This window comes from Puntigrus tetrazona, chromosome 9, assembly GCF_018831695.1.
Source record: "Puntigrus tetrazona isolate hp1 chromosome 9, ASM1883169v1, whole genome shotgun sequence".
Classification (NCBI taxonomy): domain Eukaryota; kingdom Metazoa; phylum Chordata; class Actinopteri; order Cypriniformes; family Cyprinidae; genus Puntigrus; species Puntigrus tetrazona.
The window spans coordinates 25,513,879-25,537,739 of NC_056707.1; the positions used below are offsets into that span (position 1 = coordinate 25,513,879).

General features: G+C 37.1%; 1 protein-coding gene across 3 annotated transcripts in view; it reads left to right on the plus strand.

Annotated features, from left to right (window-relative positions):
- Window positions 1-1,311: 1,311 nt before the first annotated feature.
- Window positions 1,312-23,861, plus strand: part of LOC122351249 (RNA-binding motif, single-stranded-interacting protein 1-like) — a 22,983-nt gene continuing 433 nt past the window's right edge. Inside the window, exon 1 of one of the 3 annotated variants that reach the window (XM_043248177.1) lies at window positions 1,312-1,797. In XM_043248177.1, coding sequence (XP_043104112.1) covers window positions 1,729-1,797 — 69 coding nt within the window. In that variant the 5' untranslated portion in view covers window positions 1,312-1,728. Of the gene's footprint in view, window positions 1,798-8,434; window positions 8,908-13,506; window positions 14,536-23,861 lie in introns of those variants that run through there. The other 2 variants (XM_043248179.1, XM_043248180.1) reach the window with 2 other exon arrangements.

Here is a 23,861-nt window from a genome sequence, read left to right on the forward strand (position 1 = left end):
GAAACGCGTGATGCTTCCTGTCTCCCCGAAGCCGAACAGGAAGCATCACTCACGTGAGCGTCTGGCCGGGCTCCAAACTAGGGGCCTGCAGAAGCGTTGCGAAAGCTGCGTTTAACCCGCTGTTTGAGCAGAGTCTCATTCACCGGCATTCAAAAGCAGCCGTGTCGCTAAAATGTGGTCTGTCTTGATAAAACAGCGATTTGATGCCAAATAATGTTAGTGTTTAATAAAGATGCTGACAAAAATACCGCTGGAGATGCTCTGGAGCATATGAACTTGCAGCAGAGGAGCTATTAACTATTAAATAATATATATATATATATATACACATATATATATATATACACACATATATATATATATATACACACACACATACACATTTTATATATATATATATATATATATATATATATATTATATATATATATATATATATATAAATATATATACATACACATATTATATATATATATATATATATATATATATATATATATATATATATATATATATATATATATATATACATACATACATGTACACATTTTATATATATATATATATATATATATATATATATATATAAATAAATATATACACACACATTATATATATATATATATATATATATATATATATATATATATATATATATATATATATATATTTATATATTTATATAAAATTTGTTCCTTGTCATTTGTCTGGCATAAATAAAGGCATTTCTTAGACAGCTTACTTGGGGATTTTTTTGTATACATTCAGTATGAAAACGTACAAATATATGAAAACTTAATTTTTACTTAGTGATATGCATCGCTTTAACTTTAAAGACAATATTTAGATTTTTTTGCATCCTCAGATTGCACATTTTCAAATACGCCTAAACTCCGACAAATATAACCCTAACAAACCATACATCAATGCTTGTTTAATCAGCTTTCAGATGATGCATGAATCCCTTTAACGAACAGTATATGCTCCAGGGTCACGTTTGGCTAATAATCAAAACGGACGAGGTCGTAATATCGACAAGCTTCAAAATAAAGCAATAACCCCCGCGAAGCCGTGGTTTACAGTGATTTTACAACAGCTGCAGAGCATTGTCGCAACCACGGCTTCACGGGGTTTGCTACTTTTATAAAACGGTACGCATAGTGAGGTTTCCAGAGCAAATAAAGCGCGATGATATTAATAAAGCACATTATTCCGCCAAACAATGTAGTCCCTCATTAACGTCTGCGTTTGGAACACAGCGGTTGCCGAGCAACCCACAGACGAAAACAAAGGTGTATGTTTGTTGAGTATTTTACGACAGCTCCGAGCACGGCTCAACCAATCAGAAGCAAGGACCGGAACTATAATAGTTATTTGACGCGTAATTTACGAAACGACCCCTCAATAGGGCTAGACCGTTTGTGCATCGTTCTTGAAAACCACATAAATCACTGCAAGATTAAAAACACTGCAGCACACACTCTGACAAGTTTTTACCCATCCTTTTACATGCACAGCGCCGGGCTGCTGTTTGTTAGTCGGCGCAGCAGACTTTTCGAGCGGAGTTTGCGTGCACCGGAGGGTGGCCGCCCCGCTCCGCTGCAGCTCACCGCCCACCTCTCCTCTCCAGCCCCTGCGCGTGGACGTCGACGGTCGGTGTCGGTTTTTCTCCGGGCTTTTCTGGTTTGACAGAAGTGACATCCGCGACTACGTTTACCGCTAATCTTCATGGGCAAGGTGTGGAGGCAGATGTACCCCCAGTATACCTACTATTACCCCCCTTACCTGCAAGCCAAGGTACGGAAAGCAGTTTTACCTCACGACGTGTCGCGTTTTATTCAACGCTGCGCGATGTTTTCAGGGAGTCGCTTGATAGCGCGGCGACACGGCGCTGCTGTAAGTTTTCGGCGGCGCGCTTGAGGGGATTTTCGGGCGGACATTTTAAACGTTTTTTTTAACCAGATACAAACGGTCTGATACAGATGTAAGCCAATCGTCGCCGCTTTACTCGCCGTGCTGGTTTAAACTCGTCGAGGACGTCGTTTTTTTTGGCGTTATCGAGTGTTTTGTTTGTTTTCTCGGCCGGTGAATTCCTGTGAGATGACATCGCGCGCTGGCTCGAGTCAATCTGAGTGAACTGCATAGTGTGCACTAGCTAGGCTCTCCCGTGAACTTGTTCTTTTAGCACGCTGGGTCATCCACATTTTAATACAAGTCGTTCAAAATAATCATAGTTTAACTGTTAGGAGGCAAGTCTCGTGGTTGACCGATAGTAACGCCTATATTGTACAAATACAAAAAAAAAAAAACCTACACTTAGTGTCCTTAGTATGACTGGTATGCTTTTTGGCACATGGATATGTCAAAGCAAGCTGATATGTTATAGCTATTTCAATTTAATCACGGTTAATCAGATAAGCTGTGACATGAAATGATTGATATATTGATTGCTGAATTAATATTGCTTATTAAACAAATACTTTTTTTTTTTGACAGGCGCCTCTGTCTCGGATAGAAAAACAAAACTGAAAATGTTTGAGTCCATTGACAGGGCTATTGTTAGATGTTGTCGAAACCGAAACTTTTTTTTTACACCGGCTTCAGTTCAAGTCACTAAGGTTCAGGCATTGGGCTTAGCTTAAATGGTGAAATATTGGTCTTGTTTTTCTTGAGCATTGTTTTTGCAATTTTGACATTCCTGGTGCATCCAGCCCCCCCCAAAAAAACCCATGCATGGCCAAATCATGTTTTCGAATATTATGCATAGCTTTGAATACGTTTCCTCATTTACACCACGCTCCATCAGCACCTTTGGTTGAGAAACGTATTGCTCAACCTGTGCGTTTTACATATTTTTAACGTGCTAAATAGGACATTGAGGTTTGCACGCTGCTCGATTTCAGCTGCGTTAAACGACGGACGTGAAAGATGGATGGCAGAGAGGAAGATAGCCGCCGTTTATCAGAGAGATCACGGATGATCAATGCCGAGGCACTCTATGGGTGGAGCGCATCCATTATACCGCCTGACTGTAGATGTGATGCCAACCGGGTTGCATTTATCAAAAGATCCAGTTCCCTCTAAACACGCCACGCATCACAGAGCTGTATGAAAGTATTGATTTTTAAGGAAATGGAGTCTTAAATGCTGCACGTGTTTGCCAATCAAAACTTTGCACGTCTCAGTTGCCGCATGCTTGTGTGATCTGACTGGATGGCCTCATTAATATGGATGCGGACGAAAGTTCTGCTGACAGAATACTGCCAGCATCAGATGAGTATCAGATTTTTAACGTTTTTTTTTCACGCTTTTGTGCTGCAAGGCCTCATATTTCACTCTTATCAAAGTCGATGCGTCAGGCCGTCTCTTCCGAGGGAAACGTTGATCGATTGTTTGTTTGTAGAGAATTTACTGGATATTAAAAAGTGGATTTCTTTTTTTTACAAATGTCAAAAAAAGTGATGGTTTGATGTTTGAAGATGGTCTTAAATTGTAATCGTACATCAGTGCTAAAATGCATTGCATTATTTTTCATTGTTTTATTTAGTTTTTTTTTTTTTTTAGTTTTATTATATTTAATAGTAATAATAAATTAAAAAATAAATGTTTAGATAATAACAACAATATAATTGTTTATTAATAATTATTATAATAATGAACAATTATTATAAAAAGATAATACTGATAATAGTTACTGTTATTAAAAATTATAATGGTTGTGATGATGATGACGATTAATATTAATTTACAATGTTTTAAAGCCATTTTGATATAATCACAAATTTTGGACATATTGTGCAGCTCTACAAACAACCTGTAATGTTCACTTTTTAGCGTTTATAAATAACAATCGCGGTTTTTATCCATTAATGATGTCATTCAAAAATAAAAATGTTGATTTAGTAGGCGTAGCAAATTACATTTTAATATAGATTTTGCCCAGATAAATGTTTTTCCATTTAAATTTTAAATATTTATGTTTTACCGTAATATGGACTGATGAATCGTGAAGTAAATAGGTTTATTTTTTTATTATATATATATATATATATATATATATATATATATATATATATATATATATATATATATATATATATATATATATATATATATATATATATATATATATATATATATATATATATATATATATATATATATATATATATATATATATATATATATATATATGTATATATATATATATATATATATATATATATATATATATATATATATATATATATATATATATATATATATATATATATATATATATATATATATATATATATATATATATATATATATATATATATATATATATATATATATATATATATATATATATATATATATATATATATATGTATATATGTATATATATATATATATGTATATATATATATATATATATGTATATATGTATATATATATATATATATATATGTATATATATATATATATATGTATGTATATATATATATATATATATATATGTATATATATATATATATATATATATGTATATATATATATATATATATATATATGTATATATATATATATATATATATATATGTATATATATATATATATATGTATGTATATATATATATATATATGTATATATATATATATATATATATGTATATATATATATGTATATATATGTATATGTATATATGTATATATATGTATATATATATATATATATATATATATATATATGTATATATATATATATATGTATATATATATATATATATGTATATATATATATATATATACATATATACATATACATATATATATATATATATATATATATATATATATATATATATATATATATATATATATATATATATATATATATATATATATGTATATATATATATATATATGTATATATATATATGTATATATATATATATATGTATATATATATATATATATATATATGTATATATATATATATATAAAAATAAAAAATATAATAATAATAAAAAAATAAAATATATATATATATATATATATATATATATATATATAAATAATCTCTCTCAATCAGTCAAGACTTAAGGAAGATGAGGGTTTCACAGGAGATGCTGCAAAGCTTTGCATTGTTGTAAAGCATGTTGACTTTATGTGGGGCCTGCAGTATATACAAAAGTGTCCCAAACCAAACACTGCAATATACTTCCAGCCATACAGGAAAGAGTCCATAAACGCTCCATAAACTCCACAGTGAAGTGGCCAGAATAAATAGAGCACATTTTTAGTCCACGGCGTGCATCTTCTTCCATCATCTCTTATTTTTGTAATTAGCATTTCATTTCTGGTTCAGAAAGTTTCCAGTGTCTTTTTATTGTTTGTCGACTGTTTTGCTATTTTTGGGCACATGCCCTTGTAGGAGCTCGGAAACAAGTTGAGATGCTTTTGTAAGATAAGCTTTGACAGGGAAGGGAGGAACGGCCTTTTTTTATTATTACAGCAGCTTGATTTCTTTCAAGGCTGGAAGCCGACAGCTTTTGTCTTTATTTGAGAGGCAGAGAGGTAGAACGCGTTTATATGGCGCTCCGCTAAACTGTTTACAGCGTAACGTACGGCTTAAGCCACAAACACGTCATATGCAATGAATTTGAGCAGATTTGATTGTGATCAATCTCTCAAAACCTGTTGAAAAACACTTATTTACGACGTTATTGTTGTGCATATTTATTTATTTTGTGCTGATTTAAATAAAGTGCATTACAGTAGTGTATTACATTACAAAAACATGTTACCATCGTAATGTATTTTTGTAGTTTTGTTTATGTAAAATAGATTTTTTAGATGACATTGAATTCAGTTTTACTGTCATTTAGCAAATGCAAGTGAATATTGGTTTAGATTAGTACATGCAGATGGAAATCTAATTAACTGAAGTGTCAAAAGGGGCAAAATCTTCCCATCATATTTCACATTATTATATTTTGTTTATAGAAAATGGGATGTTTGAGAGCCTTATTATTATTTTAAGCACATTTCCTACAAATTATGCTTACTGTAATGCGTGTAGCAGTATTTACTTTACGCCGATTAAATAAAAGTTATTGTGTAACAGCCATATGTTGTCGTTTTTAGGTTGCATTGCATTCAGTTTATTGTACATGAACAAATGTTAGTGCGTGAGGATTTATAAAAGTATGAAAAATTAAATATAATCTGGCAAGTGCCGTAGCATGCAAAATGTGTGCAAACTGTTTTCATCAATAGTACAAATGGAAATGCAAAAATGAATTAAGTGTACATCCAGTTGCATTATGGCAGAAATGTGGGGGAATTTTTGCTGAATACTGTAATTGTAATGAAAATAATGTGCTAAAAATAGCAGTAAAATAGACTCAATTTCCTTTATGCAAAACATCATTCCTTTTTTTTTTTTTTTTCCGTCAGCAAGTTCATCCGAATGTATTTTTGTGCCGTGCATTTTCTTGAGAGTATATCGGTATATATATAGCTCTTCGAGAAACAACCGAGCTGTAACAGTTTTTATTCGAGTCAAGAGAGACGTGCCGTTGCGTTATCGCCATCGTTTCTGTGAATAGCAATTAAAAAGCACCGGGTTTTTCATCCACGTAGGTGGGCCGGCCGTGTCAAAACGAGCCTGTGATCGAGGGGTGGGTTTCGGCACGTTAACCGCCACTGGACATTACACACGGGGGCCTGCAAACAAAGCCATTGTGAAGGGCCTTAAAAAGCCCTATACAATGTTTACAATGAAGTCTGAAGAGTTGCCTGGCAGAGGAATGTACACTATTAACCAGCGCCGCGGCGGCCTCATTATGTGTGCGCCGAGCTGAAAGAATTCCAATTGTTCTCCTACGATAGTCGTTCTGGGAACTTTTTGACATGAGGAAAATGAGGGAGCAGCTCACAATAATACCGAAGCGCTCTGCCAAGGGCCCGTCTCGCAAACACAGGCGGAGAGCTGGAAAAGCCCTTCAGCTTAACTGACAAGGTCAATGAGAGCCACGCGGACCCGTCTGGTATTAATAGACCCCGCTTTGTTGGTTCGCGTAAACGGGCAATTCGGTAAACGTGTAAGTAAATATGCGGAGAGCGGCGGGGGTTAAAAATAGGGTCGCTGTGGAAAGAGGCTATTTGAGGACTGTCGGATGACGGTATGAAGTGAAATGCGACGGCGTTTGAGTTTGCGCTCTAGCAGAAGACGCTTCTGCGGGGGTTTCGGGGAACTGGACGGTTTTATAGCATGTGCGCGTGGGAATGACGAAGACGGGCGACGCAGCATTACAGAGCATTAAAGGTAAAGAGAGATGGCTCTGAAGCTTTACTGTAAAATGTCGTGTGATCGCGTGAGGGTCATTTGGTCAGAGTTTACGGGCCGGTCTTGGTTATTTAATTTATTTTTTATTTATTTAAGTGTTTTGTGATGCCAAATGTTTGTGCAATATATTTTTCAAGTAATAAGTGTTTAATAAATTTTAATTGGCCCATTATCTTTTTTATGTGTGTGTGTTTGTGTACATGCATAGAAATATAGAAATATATTAATCTATATACAGATGATGAATAACGAATCATCGCATTCAAAATGCAAGTATGTGTACAAGTAAAGCATGTTTGTGCATTGTATATATTCATAATGTAAAATGCACGCACACAGTATATTTTGAAAATATTTAAATGTGTGTGTATATATATATATATATATATATATATATATATATATATATATATATATATATATATATATATATATATATATATATATATATATACACACACACACACACACTTTTTGTTTACATAGGAATATTTCACAGAAATGCGGTAATATTAATGCTGCGATTATCGGGTTTCGATGCAAAAAAACCCCTTCATCTTCTAGTCGTCATTTAATCTTCAGATGTACCGTCTCGTGTAGTAATCATTTTAAAATTACACGTGTGGGTATGCTGTTTTGCGTCACGCAAATACACAAATCACATCACAGCCTTGAGTTTTTGGGGTGTTTTTACTGAATCGATCCCAAAGCCCCATTCCAATTCAGTTTAGACAACATCACACAACCTAACACGCACAACATCCACGTCTAAACCGAATGCACGCTGCGCGTTTGGACGAAACTAGATCGCTCCTATTATAATCATGTCTGATGATTATATGCCTCAGCGTGACGTCTTATGACAAATGCGAAACAAAATTGCACATAAATTCTGAGCATTATAATCTTCTGGTGTACTTAATTGGACTACTTACTTTACTAACATTACTAATTACTAATGTGATGTGAATGAACTGGAAGTAAATACAGCCAGAATTTTACCATCAAATTTCATGACTCGGTATTGGCCCGGACTGGGAAAAGTCAAGTGTTTTCCAGAGAACTGATAAAACCGTGTACCTCAAAAACAAAGTTTTTAATTAAAAATGAAAATAGGGGCGTGAGTAAACGTCATAATTTGTGCAAAACCGCTCCTTTTAAGTGCAATAAAAGTCTCTTTGAATTAAAATGCATAAACCTAAAGGCATTTTCTATACAAAAAAAGGCTACCGTGATGAGACGGAAACATTTAAGCATTGCGTAACGCACTTTTTTTGAGTACCGTTCAGTAAGTAGTAAGCTAGCGTTGCGTTCCCAGCAGCCTTGCTCGCATCCAAACTCTCTCTCTCTTTTGCTCTCACCCAAACTCTCTCTCTCTCTCTCTTTTGCTATCACGGGACTATCCGCGCGAAAGAGGCGTCTTCCTGTGCGACAGACGCACACATGTAAACACGCTGCTGTCGTAGTGCGCGAGCGACAAACCCGAGAGCCGCCGCCGTTGACGAACCGCAATGTGGCCCCCGCCGAGAAGATGGGGCCCTCGCTTCGAGCCAGACGGCAGAGGCAGGGAGGTACGTCGGACAGCTCGCAGATTGCGACGTCTTATTTATACAGAGCAAATGTACCGAGACCGAACTAGATAGGAAGTCACGGGCTGAAATGTTTCTCCATTACGGTGGAAGGCAGGGAGAATGTCGAGAATGTGGTCCGGGCGGGTTGCACGCTCGCTTTCAGAGTTGCACTGGAGTTCAAAAGCAGTCAAAGGTGTTCGTGGGGACCCGTAACTACAGTACAGAGAGAGAGAGAGCGTGGATTTACGCGCATGCATGTGTGCTCACATGTTGGCAGGTCGGAGTGTGATGTATAGTCGCCTGTGGGGGAGGCGAACGCTTTCCTCTTCATTTGTTTTCTCTGCACATTCAGCGTGGACAGCTGTACCATGTCAAGCAGGGCTACTTTGCGACTGATTTGTGGGCTGCTTTCCCGCGGGTTTAAAGCTCCTCTAGATTCTGTTAAACATCCTTGCTATCATAAACCGGCGGTCCTTAACTGGTGCGGTCTCCTGTTTATCGCGCAGCGTCAACAAGAATGACCGAATTCATATATTGCATGGGTAAATATTTGTACGGGCGCTTTAGAAGCATGTCCTGCTTCACGCGCGAGCGAAGCAAGATGTATACCACGGAGCAAATATCAGCTGCGCGATTGTTCGTATCGCCGCAAAATGTAACCGTGTTATCGCTATGGAAGCCCGCCACGGAATTTAAGTAAATATGTCACTGCAGCATTTGAGCAGATTTGTTTTTCTTGCGATTCTGGGAAAAACGTAAAACTTGGTATTGCAAGAAAAATCGGATATCTTGCGATTAGCATGTTTAGATCTCAAAAGTCTTTTCGCCTTTCAAAATTGCAAGAAACAAAGTCTGACTTGTGAGTAATAAACGGTACGTGGACTAATAAACGGTACGTGGACTAATAAACGGTACGTGGACTAATATACGATCCGTGGACTAATATACGATCCGTGGACTAATATCGATCCGTGGACTAATATCACGATCGTGGACTAATAAAACTAATAAGCGATGCACGTGGACTAATAAGCGATGCGTGGACTAATAATGAGCGATGCGTGGACTAATATACGATATATGGACTAACTAATATACGATGCGTGGACTAATGAACGATCATGCGGACTAATATCGATGCGTGGACTAATATACGATGCGTGGACTAATAAGCGATGCGTGGACTAATATCGATGCGTGAACTAATATACGCATCTAATATACGATGCGTGGACTAATAAGCGATGCGTGGACTAATATACGATGCGTGGACTAATAAGCGATGCGTGGACTAATAAGCGATCGGACTGGACTAATAAACGATCGTGGACTAATATCGATGCGTGGACTAATAAGCGATGCGTGGACTAATATACGACTAATATACGATGCGTGGACTAATATACGATCCGTGGACTAATATACGATCATTGTGGACTAATATACGATCACGTGGACTAATATACGACGTGGACTAATAAGCGGTCACGTGGACTAATAAACGATCGTGGACTAATATACAATATATGGACTAATAAGCGGTGCGTGGACTAATAAACGATGCGTGGACTAATATACGATGCGTGGACTAATATACGATGCGTGGACTAATATACGATGCGTGGACTAATATACGATGCGTGGACTAATAAGCGATGCGTGGACTAATATCTGATGCGTGGACTAATATACGATGCGTGGACTAATAAACGATGCGGGACTAATATACGATGCGTGGACTAATAAGCGATGCGTGGACTAATAAGCGATCGTGGACTAATATACGATCCGTGGACTAATAAGCGATGCGTGGACTAATATACGATGCGTGGAACTAATATCTGATGCGTGGACTAATATACGATACGTGGACTAATAAGCGATGCGTGGACTAATAAGCGATGCGTGGACTAATAAACGATCGTGGACTAATATCACGATCGTGGACTAATAAGCGATGCGTGGACTAATATACGATGCGTGAACTAATATACGATCCGTGGACTAATATCACGATGCGTGGACTAATAAACGGTACGTGGACTAATATACGATCCGTGGACTAATATACGGTACGTGGACTAATAAACGGTACGTGGACTAATAAACGATACGTGGACTAATATACGTTTCTAAACGTCTCCAGGCTTTACGTGAGCTCGCTCTCACTTTCTGTCTTTTGGGAACGATCGCGCTAGACTTTGGTCCCGTTCCAAATAGCTCCCTCTCACAGTCCTCTACATTTTAGGTAATAGTCATCTGTGAAGTCCGATCTGGCTCATAGCGCTCGCAAATGAAAAGGAGTGCCGTTTGGGACCGAGAGAGCCTCTTTGCGCTCTCTTTTGTTGCCTTCTCATTTAATTTCGCGCTCTGACCCTCTGCTTTACCGGAGTAAGCTCTTTCTGCTACCTCTTTTGCCTGCTGACACGCTGCCGTCATTCACACAAACATGTACAGGCAGAGCAAAAGGTGCCAGCAGGTGACCGTCATGACCCTGAGTGTCCTTTGAGGGCAGAAAACCACATTATACCACCTCTTTGCTTATGTAACATTTTAAAGCAGCGTCCGTACCACTTTGAAAATGTCCGATGCTTAAGCTAAAGGTCAAGGTCGCCGAACACAATAAATACTACAATATTTATTGATATATTATGCACTATATATTATGTATTATAATATTATTACAATAAAAATCGCACCTTATTTGATTAAAAAAAAAATGTTGTAAGATTGTGAAACATTAAAAATATATTTTATATTTTAACATTTAAAAAAGTAATTTATTTTGCAATGCAAAAATTAGCATCATTACTCAGAAATCATATAATGATATATAATCTATTTTGCTGAAGCCAAGAAACCAAGAAGTATTTTTTTAAGTTTTCTTTGATTAAATAGAAAGTTCAAAAGAACATCATTTGAAATTAATGACATTTTAAAGTCTATACTGTCAATTTTTTGCATCCTTTCTTGTGCAAGTATTACGTAAATTAAAAAAAAACACTGTTGCTTTTGTTGTCCCAAATGCATCAATTGACTACAGTAACCTGCATTTGAAATATTTAGTCATTATTTTATCTTTTTTGGCGGCGTTTATTCCGAGAGCCGGTCTATTTCTGTTGTAGCTTTAACAGAAGCTATTTTGCGTGTAACCGAGCCAAACCTTTGATGCCCAACTGCTTTGTTTCTCCTCTGATCTGCGGCTGGTGTTGACTCACTCATGTTTGCTCTGTCCCGAATAGCAGATGTTTTCCAGCCTGAATTTTTTTTCGGTCACAAACAGGAAAAAGCATGGGATCCAAGGGCAAAGATCTCGCTCCCGCTCTCCGCGGGATTGTAAATGACCTATTTACATCCTAACTATGAGACGTAAAAAAGTGCTGTCTAAGCACGGTCGGCCAGAGCTGTGGGATTATTGATACCACAAGGTGTTTTCGGTGCGCTTAAGATCAAATTTATATTCAAAAGAGCCGAGTGAAATCGAAAACTGATGAGCTCAGGGGAAGTTATTTAAGAAGACAACAGGAAATGCAGTGTTTAGGTGTGAGGACGTGCCTTACATTCATCACAGCCTTAGAGACAGAGCAAGAGCGACGGAGAAACACAACATGCGCTGCTTACGTTTAGAAAATGACATTTTTCTTTCTATTCGTGTATAAATAGATGAGTAGCGGCAGACAGCGAAGAAGAAGCATCAAGTGTTTATCATTCATGTTGCTTCTTCATTAGCGTACCGTATGACGTTGATTGATGATTTTACAGATTAAGCATAGCTGGAAGTATCCCGCATAATATATTTATATAATAGGGTTTGAATTTGTGCGACATGTTTTAGTCATTACATCGTTCCCAGACTTCTTTTTGATCGCTAATGTCATCATTTAGACGTGGTTTCTGGTGTGTGTTAAATCTCTGCTTTTAATTATTCGAATAAGTCTTGATATCAGTACTAGTGAAAATCAGCTTCTAGGCGTGGGAACAATTTTATATTTAAAAACACAACCATTTTTATGCTGTGAACATTTAATGTCAACTTTGCATTTGTAAACTTTTTTTTTTTTATGTTGAGGACGATAGATAGTAGAATAATAAGTATGTATAAGAATTATAATAAGGGTTAATAAATATATGATTTATATTTTTTAAAAAGTTGAATGTTGTAATGTTTTAATAAAACTGAAAATTGTGTGTGTGTGTGTGTGTATATATATATATATATATATATATATATATATATATATATATATATATATATATATATATATATATTTTTAGTTTTATTAAAACATTCAACTTTTAAAATATATAAATATATATATGTTTTATAATATATGAAAATTAAATATATATATATATATATATATATATATATAATTTTATAAAAATATATAATTTTCATATATATATATATTTTTTTATATTTTTCAGTTGTACGTATTTTTCTTTTAATAGTAATAACAATAATAATTAAATATGATTTTAATCTTTTTTTATAATTTACCCACACATACATAACTATATATTTGATTAAATGTAGTGCAATATAAATATTTGTAACTAAATATGATTTAATAAAAATCACTTTATTTCAAAATAAGTGCAAAAAAGTAAAGCGCTCCTAAGGTCATCTGCGTCTAATTGTCATGAAAATTCTGCCACAATGCAAAAAAGCTTTAATGGTCCTACAGTAAGCTTCATTTAACTCATGCAAAATATAATTTCTGGTTTCTTCCTTCTTTTTGCAAGGTTAACCCGAGCGTGTTTTTCACGAATTACACACAGCCAGATCTTCCTGCCGTCGAGGAGAGTCAGTTTACATACCAGCTCTTCCTGCACTTAGATAACACCGAATAGCTATAAATGGCTGTTTTTCTGAAACACATCTGATGCTTTTTTTTTTTTCTTTTCCGCCATTAACACTCCGCTTTGGCTTCTCGTTCTGAACGCAGTGTTAAATCATTCCGTGTAGCACATATGAAATTGTAAAACCACAAAACCTGATGGCCTCACTCAGGAATGTGAAGTATGCAGGCCAAAGGAAACCAAGAGCAGCCAAAGGGGAGTCGGTGAAATGTAATATCCTCTCGCTTAAAAACCCGTGCGTTGTGCACATTACGCAGCGCGCGTAAATGCGTGCATCCGTGCCTATCGCGGTGCGTGCACCGGTATTTGAGCGAAGTCTCCGTTTTGTGGCGTTTCGGAGTGTTGTTTACATGCGAGTCCCCCCCTCTAAACAGAGCGAAGTGGTTTCTCCCATAGTGGGAGGTGTAGTTCTGTGGAGAAGTCACCGCAGATCAATGAACTGAGCGAAACAGACGGGCTGGGCAAGCCGACTACAGCGAGCGTCCGTGGGATATATGCCGCTCACCCTCCTGCAACACCTATTATTTCTCCCCCGCAACCATCCGGTCTTAAAGAGACGTCAAAGGGAGACTCTGTGACGGGGCTGCTCGGTCTCTATGGTTTATAGAGCCGCAGATACAACTTTACCCCCGCCGGATACACGAGAGCGTACCAGATAGAAACGTTCGGTAGAAATTAATTCATCCGTCGGTGGATATTCGCTCGTCGAGGATGATTTTTGCAAATTCCGGCCACACGGTGAGGGCGTCGCACAACCGCAAACAGGTAAGATCCTCTTTGATGTTAACCGTGGCCCTCGTGTTTATTTGTTGTCCGGAGCGGGCTTTTAAAGTCACAATTCAGAGCGATTCGCGCTAACGGAAACTATCATTCGCACTTTCTTGCGTTAATAACAGTCAATGGTGTGCTCCAGCGACGACTGGCGAAGGAAAGACTACTTGTGTCCAAAAGCAGCACTTCCATGAAACTAATCCATAAAGAATAGCTGTCATCGGGTGTCTTCCAATCAAATGCTCGCCTCCAATGGGTGTGTTTTTGTTGTGCTAGCGCTTCATTTTATTGTGTTATGGCACCGGCTCTCATTCACAATTTTATCGCACCTTTCTCCCCCTCCCGATCAAACCCGTCCCACCAGTTTAAAAATAGGCCTCTATTTGATCAAGTTTTTACGTGTCTCACGCACGTCACTGCATTTTCCTCTGATGGGAATATGCATTCAGAGCCCTGCCTGTCTGTTCTTCTGATAGAGTGTTCGGTTTCAGTGGTTAATCTACTTTACCGTGCTGTAATGGTCAAAAGTCAGAGCGCTGAATTAATGCACCCTCTCATATGACACTCTTCATTAAAGCCTTCTCTAATCTCCCCCCGTGCGTGCATTTCGCGTGCAATACCTGCAGAAACATTCGCTGGAAACGTAGCCCTCCATCGGTCGCTGGAGACCTTATTTTAGCGAATTGGTGATTTTTGCCTAATCATGACCAGGTGAAAATCATATTCGACTTTAATTGTGTGCGCTGTAATGCTATCTTTTGGACACTCGAACGCGTCCAAGTCTTATTTCATTCTAATTTTAGATTTTGCACGAAGAACATTTTAATGAGAATGCGCAAACAAGTTTGTGAAAATAGCGTTCACGTTATTTTCAGGCTCTGCTTGCAGCGAATCATAAATGTTAATGTCGAGAACATGCAAGATTATTTGGCGCATTTGCATTCGGTGGAAATTAATTCAGCTGCCTGGACGATTTTTGCAAATTCCTGCCAAATAATGAGAACGTTACGTAATTGCGAACGTGTAAAAACCAGCGTAATTTTATTTTTAGATTTTGCATAAAGTTCAAAAGACAAGGACGCGCGAGATTCACCCGTATGTTATAAATGATGTCGCATAATTGTAAACGGGTAAAAATCATCATTTGATTGTAATCGTGACCCTCGTGGTTATATGTTTGGTTTTAAAGCGTTTTGGGTGAAACCTGTAAGCGTACAACCCAAAGTCATAGTAGAGAAAATGAACAATTTTCCATGACAATTAACGCACATTTCCCTCTCAAATTCTCATTACTTTAATACCAAAAAGCAATGACATTTATATGTCATGCTAGCATTTGTTGTAACTAATTTAAAGGACATTTCCCACAATAATGCATTACAACATTAACATAGGAAAATAAATAGGAATTGCAAAGTAGGAGTATTTTGGGGTCGGATACGACCTGCTGGTGTTTCCACGCGATTCGCTCTTTTACAGGTGACTTCCGAGGTTGGTTTAGACGGCTTTAGGTGACCTTGTCATATCAGCGCATCAGGATGGGATTAGATGGTGTCACTGTTTCGACCCGAAGCGTCGGCGAAAGCCTTGATGAGCCGCGTGCTGCGAACGGCGCGCTTCTAACTCGTCGGCGTATGATGAAATTTGATTTATCAGCAGCACGCTAAGAGATTGTCTTCTTGATAGAAGAGGAAGGGGAAGAGGAAGGGTTTGGTTGTCACTCAAGAGGATTATGCATATATTCATAGGCCGTGTAACAACAGAGCAGCATCTCTCACAGGGCGAGGGCGGCTACTGGAAGTTCAGCGTATTTCCAGCACGGATATGATGGGCTGACTAGGTCTGCGGTGCTCTGATAAGAAGCCCGTCTCTCCCCGCAGAGCTGAATAGTCAAACAGATGTGAGATACAAACAGGCTTTGAGCTCCTAAGAAAAGCCCGTTCCACTCTGGGAATGTGTGGGTTTCGGTCGGGGCAGAGGACCTTCGAGGGGAAACACTGGCTTCTCGTCCTCAAAGATCTTCTTTGTCCGCTCGCAGGCCATGTTTGCGCCTCATTTCCTGTTTGCACGGCCGTTCCTCCAATGCAGAGATCGGATGAGCTGTCTCGTTTTGTTTTTGAGGCCTGTCCTGAAGACGAAAAACAGCCTTGCCGTTTCTTGGAAAGCGCAACGTTGTTCAATGCTGAGCGTATGTAAATAAATAAACCGAAACGGGGCCCGGCTCTCATTCTGGTACGGAAAAATTAAGCAAAATAATCTCATGAAGTGCAGTTTGGGATGTCCAAATGTGATGCTGTTAAACTATTCATCCTGTGAGCGTTTAAAGAGATTAGCACGCTTCAAGGACTTCCCGCTTGACCGGCAACGTGACTAACTGTGCCGTTTTCCAGCGTATCCTCTCAGAACACTTGACTAATAGCGTTCATTGTGCTTTGCAGGATGACGAGTTTATTTTCTTCTAAAATAGAAATCAGGGGCGTTTTCTCCGAGGCCAAGGAGGCAGTGACTTCTCAGAAAAGAAACGGGATGGGAATGTGATCTCCGGAAAGATGAAGGGAAATCATCGTTGCTCAATCATCATTAACGTGCTGTTTATCAAAACCGAGTCGTTCCCAAGTTTAACTCGAGCTCTTTATACGGTTTACAAAAATGCTCAAACTACAATAATACAGTAAAAATGAGTACACTAATAAAGCAAAACCAGTATTTCGGAAGCGTTTTAATTACTCATTTTTCACCGTGACACTAACAAGTAAATCATCCCTCTTTAGCTCGTTATGTGCACATTAGCGTGAGCGAATGTGATTAGCGTGGCGTGAATGGAGAAATGCAAGCTAAAAAGTGACAGGACGTGCTTGTCACTGCATTCTTGCGTTAAAGTTTTTCGAGGCAGCGTTAGAAGTGCATCGAAACTTGATCAAAGTCAACCAAACTTTGATCCTAGCAAAAAGGAAACGTTCTGGCAAGGTTCTCTCAAAGTTACGAAGAAACGTCCTTCAGCACCACGAATAGAACGTTTGTTCAAAGGTGGCTGGTCTTTATTAATGTTCCCGAAACGTTGTAGTTGTGTTCTTTAAATGTTACCGCTCGTTTCAGAACGTTACGAGAACGTTCAAAAGACTTGGAATGGAATGTTCGTTATGTCACGTAAACCCAGAATTCTATTTTTTCTTTTGACATTTAAAAAGGCGTTGCAAATACGGCTTTTCGAAACCGTTGGGATGTAACTTAATCATGGATTAAAATGCATGGTATGGCTTGCTTGTTGAACAGTGTGAAACCACAAGACTTTCAGAAGACAAAACGCACCACTGATGGAGTCCTTTATCGCCCCGTTAAATGTTTAGTATCAGCAGTGTTGGAGGAATCCATATCAAGGCAGATTTAGTGCAGCTTTTGACCTTTAATAATCCACCGCTGCCTTTTTAAACTCAATCTTGTCTTATTTATGCAGTCTTGTGTTCACGACTTTACGCAGCTGCGTTAGACAATAGCAGAAAGAGCAGCCAAAGGGTTCCCAAGCCATTTCAATAGGACATTGACTCTGTCCTGACCCATAAATGCTGTCTTTGTTGCGTAGACCTTTTAATGAAATGATATTTTGTTCAGCACTACTGGATTTCATGGAGCTCAGGTCTGTGGTTTTCAGCACCTGCCAATTTTGGCCATTTTCTCTGCTGTCTCTGCTCCTGTGTGGGAATTAAAGCGATAGCACAGGCTAAAATTAAAGGCAGTCGCCACTTACTCACCCTGACGTCCATCTAAACCTGTATGATTTTCTTTCTTTCGTGATAGATGGCAGGAGAATATCCAAGCTCCTGTTTCCCACGATCATGTAAATGGATAGTGTTTTATATTTTTTTCACTCCTAAAAAAAAAAAAACACCAAAAATGACAAATGGTAGAAAATTTTAGCTATCGAAAACGCTATATTTTGCGCATAAATCATATAAACTATTTTAACACGGAAGAAAGAAAATAACGTCAATGGAGGTTAGAAATGAGTGTAATAATATGATAATTTTGGGGTGAGTTGTTCTGGTAAATGTGAGTCAAAGTAAGAGATGTAAACAACAATGCTCAGTGACAGCATAATATAAAATAATATTAATCTAAACAAACGCATGGCACTATTCTCAATATTTAATTTGACTTCTACGCCTCGTATGAAGTACAAACAACGTTAATATGCTATTATGAGTGTTGAACTCGATACGGAGTCCTTTACTTTTAAATGAAAATCTTGTATTTGCATATAAATTGCATAAAGCAGAGCAAAACTGGTTTCTCAGATTACTCCCCCCCGCTCTGAGCCAAGTCATGTTACATGTTCTTTTCTTTAGAAACTTGACTGAATCATACATGCGATTTATTTCCGTAGTCATAATGATGCCTGTATAGCGCGCTATGCGCATTTTACATATCTCTCGCGTCAAGTATTGCTTTTATTGGACTAAATTTATTAGTGAGGTCTCATGACTGCAGACGAAGACAGAAGTGGAAGATTAATGGCTGTAAAAAAAAAAAAAAGAAGTTGTTTCCAAAGATTACTGGAACTAGTATAAATACATCAATTAATTGAGTGTGTTATGTGGCCTTTTTTGTTCTTATTTACTAGCTAATCCTGAGTGAAAACTCTTTCAAGGTTAATCCAACACCAATTGTTCAATGGACCTCCTGAACAAGGTTATGCCTTCAGATTAGATCCTTGCTGATAGAAATACGATGAGTCCATGTGACATGTGAAATAATATCATGTGCGCTACCATATAAAACAAATGGAATGCATTTTCACAATGAACTTTCTGTTAGTTTTACGACGGCTCAGAAGTTGCGTAAAAAAAGGCAGGATGGGAACACTGGAGGACAGTTTTCCTCTCTCTGGATCTTGTCCAGTGAACTGTGTCACTGCTGCATACCAGAGATTCCGAACGCTTCCTCCTCCTTGTTACTTCCACAAAAGAGCGAGCGGGATAATCACAGTTGAACTGCTAGAGCACTTGAGCAGGAAGACCTCCGCAGCCCAGAACATCTGTGTCCATACAAACAGGACGGAAGTGATGTCTTTACCACACAAGAACTCTTTTATAGCTCAGAGAATGAAGCCAGCAAAGCATTGACCTCAACAGATCCGCAGCCCGTTCGGAAATTCCTGACGGTTTTCAATGCCTTTGGCCTCGCATTTTGGGTTTAAGCTGTTCTGTATAGACAAGTTTGGTATAGATCGGTGTGGCGTTTATCCGATTCTTGTAGCTTGAGCTTGGGTTTTTTACATTTGAGTAACCCGTCCAAAATAGTCATATAGAGTACAGAGTCACACCGACTCTAATTTCTAGATTCGTGAAATCTCAACCAATCGCTAAAAAAAATGTCTTCGTTGCAGCCGTGAGAACCAAAAAAATGCAAATGCAAAACTTTATGGCTTTTGGTCAAGTCAAAGGAATTTTCTTAAAATAACAACAAATATTGCTTATGCATAAAAGCCGTTTCCAACGGTAACAGTTTGTCGTTTGCACCTTGACTGTAGTACTTCTGTAGGCTTTATTTCGAATCAGATTTTACAGCAGCTGTGCTGTATTACATCACTTGTATCAAATATAATGTTTTGGCATTGCATCAGTTTTGTTGAAACTTCTGATAGAGTTAAAAATGTTGTCAAGATGAGAGAAAATGAGTCGAGTAGATGATTTTATGCTTTTTTTTTTTTTTTAGTGGTCATCCTTTCAGGAAATGGTTATTATTATCAGTTCCTCATAGAGTTGCGGTTTGGTTCTTGTGGATGGAAACGTGACAAGTCCATTGGAGTTTCTGTGATATTCACAGCATTTGAATATCATGTAAAATAAAAAGAGTATTTTTTTTTTTCATCAAAAAACCTCTTTAAAATTGCATAAAAGGTATATCCAACAATGAAGAGAAAATAGTTTTTTAAAGGTTTTACCTGTAATGTGAAATATTGAGAATATTTTGATTTCTTAAAGGAACGGTTCACCCCAAAATTTAAATTTGTTCACTCTCGGGTAGGTCCAAACCTGTGTGAATTTCTGTATGCAACCAGGCTGTTTTGGTCACCATTGATTTCCACAGTGGTAAAAAAATACAGCGGAAGTCAATGGTGCTCCAAAATAACCTGGTTACAAACTTTTTTTGTGTTTGGAAGAACAAAGAAATTCATGCAGGTCTGGAACTACTCGAGAGTGAGTAAATGATGACAGAATTTTCATTTTTGGGTGAGCTGTTCCTTTAAGGCATATATGTGTCCCGTGAGAAATAGGACTTTCTTGTGAAACTGTAGATCAAACGGTGTAGTGGAGCAGATGTTTTGGATATTGCAAATTCAACCCATGACATAAAACGCAGTTAGGCTCTTTGTGCACGAGTTTTTACCATAAAGACTGATCTTCTTCAAGCGGTGCAGATCTAGTTCAGTTCTATAAAACAAGAAGGACTCGCCTGCGTTGAGATAAACCGAGTGGCTTTAGGCTCAAGCTCGCCTAAGAACAAAGCGAAAGGCTTTAGGATGTAGAAATGTTCAGCGCTCACCCCTCGGCCTCTCGTGCCGCATTCGCTTCCTTTAGATTCTCGAAGCGTCCTCTCCATCAGCCGCGCTCCTAGGTCAGAGCTTCCGGCCCCTGTGGACCCACTTTATGCTGACAACTGCTTTCTGAAGAAGAAGAGACTGCACTGCAGATATGGATCACAGCGTTGCCAGATACTCATCCTCTCACTGACAAACATGAGCAGTGTAGCTTTAGAGCTGGGGAGATCCAGGATACCCCTCCGAAAGATCGATTCGTTGATTCATCTCGCCTTAAATGATTCTCGTTCGAACCTCGAAAATACCGAATTGGTTTCGCTCGTAAAATCCGCCATTATTTGCGGTTACCGAAAAGCGTTTAATTGGTAGGGCAGAACAGACGTGGGCCTGTTTTATATTGGACGCGTTTTGCAAGCTTTACAAAATGTATGCATGAGATATATTAACTAGCCAAAGGTTCGTGTGCATACACTGTTGCTGGAAATTTGAAATGCGTCAAGAATTGTTTCGAATTCAAATCCAGCTGAAAGGGGCTTAAAACTATTCATTCGCTTTATTGTTTTGCTTTCATTCTTCTTTTTTTTTTTTTGTATAAGTTCTCAATTAATGCTTATGTTTGATGTTTGTTTTTGCAGATTTTCTAAAGGGTTGTAGATTTATTAAAAGCAACACGTTTTATATTGATGCACCAAAAATGGCATTTTTTTTTTTATTTAGCCAAAAAAAGCGAAAGTGTTATTCATAAATTGTATTTTTTTAATAATTATAGTTATTGAAAAGCATATGCAAAACAATGCATGTTCTATTGCTGTATATTTGCCATGTTTTGCAATTTGTGTATGAGATAATTTCACTTTAAAATTTGAAATGTATCAAGAATGCTTTCAGTTTAAAAATCAGATCCAGCTGTGAGGGGCCTAAAAATAATCAAATAGCTTTCCTGTTTTGCATTTCCTCTTCTGTTTTCTGCATAAGATCTCATATAAAGTTTATGTTTGGCATTGTTTTGCAAGGGTTGTAGAAATTATAAAAGCAACGCTTATTTGTAGTGATGCATTGGAATTAATATCTTCATTTAGACAAAACCAGGAGACAAAAGGGTGTTATGCATAATTATGGTTACATCAAAACGTACTCCGTTGTTGGGTCAGAACATGCATAGTTCATGTTTGACATGTTTTGCGGGCTTTGCTAAATTTATGCAAAAGATACAGGCCAAAGATGCATGCATGCGCTGTTGTGGAAACTTTGACGTGTATCAAGAATTGTTTTGGATTCAGATCTTTGAATCAAAACTGATGAGGTTAAAAATTCCCAACGTTCCTGTAAACGCTGCCTTTAGGCCCAGATTCATCAGAGCTATCACTTTGCTTCCTGTTTTGCTCACGTTCATCTATTTTCTGCATATAGCTGTTTGGTGTTTGTTCCTGAAAACTAGTCTTTCTCCGTTAGGGTTGCAGAATTATTAAAAAAAGGAGCTTAAAGGTTGAAAGCATCATAAAAGTAGCTCGATTTTAAATAACATTTAAAAAAAAAACGCAGTTTTGGAGCGACATGAGATCGTTCGTAAGTAAATAATGATATAATTTTAATTTAAGGGTGGAGCATTCATGTAAAACGATCCTAGATTTGACTTCCTTCTTAGTATAATGAACGCTGTAGAACGTTTGGGCGGCTTTTGAGACTCTTGTTAATGTGATAACTCATAATAAGGTGACCGGATCCCAGTTTCACAAGGTGTGTCTTCACTAACAAATGTGAATCTTGTTATTCAGCTGAGATTCGAGACAAAATACACCGTAGAAACAAAAAAAACGGTGGAAAACTGGCAGCTGTGGTTGCTGGAATTCTACCGTAAAAAATATGGTAACAGCGTTTTAGGTTTTGCCATTTTAACTTAAATTTAGAGTTGAAAAATTGAATTAACTGATACAATGTTAATATATGAAATCTGTTTTGTACCTTTTGAAACGGTGATAACCTCCAAAAGCAAGTGGTGATGAGAAAGTCACATGATGAACCAAAACCCATCACAAAGCAAACATACAACCCTAAGCATTTTAATGTAAAAACATCACATTTAAACAAAATATAAAATGCAATGTAGGGAATTCTAGAAAACGTCAAGTTATAGTTTTTCATTGTAAATTTCACGGAACTTACCGTTAAGCATTTAACAGGTTTTCACTGCAGCATTTTCATTTTTTTTAAATGTTAAATTTGATAAGCCGTGATAATTTGCTAAATGTTTGTTAGATTGAGGCACATTTGTCATTAAGCGTCAGTCACAAGACGTTTATTGTGATTAATATTCCGATTTGTTCAAAACTTGGGAAAAGGGTGGGAGTATTTAATTTACTGTAATTGAATTGTATTGAGTTAACATCAAATTACACATTTCAGCTATTTTACTGTATTTTGTGCATTTAAGGCATAAACAAGGCATACAATTTAGTGTATTGTGATTATTGTGATCTTTTAGTATTTTAACATGTTTTTTCAGCCGCTTTATTTTGCATTTGATTTTTTGCAGAAGTTTGGGAAATATTTATTTAATAAACACGTATTTACATTTGACATCAAATTGTTATGCATTTCTGCTATTTTACATATTTTGCATTAGGTTCTTATGATGTTTGGGAAAATGTTTATTTTATTATTAAAATGAGGCATGTTTTCCTTTGAATTTCAAGCAAAGTGTATACTGTACATTGTGATTTTTGAGAAAGACAGAGACATTTTGAGCAAATAAAAGTAAAGTATATATATATATATATATATA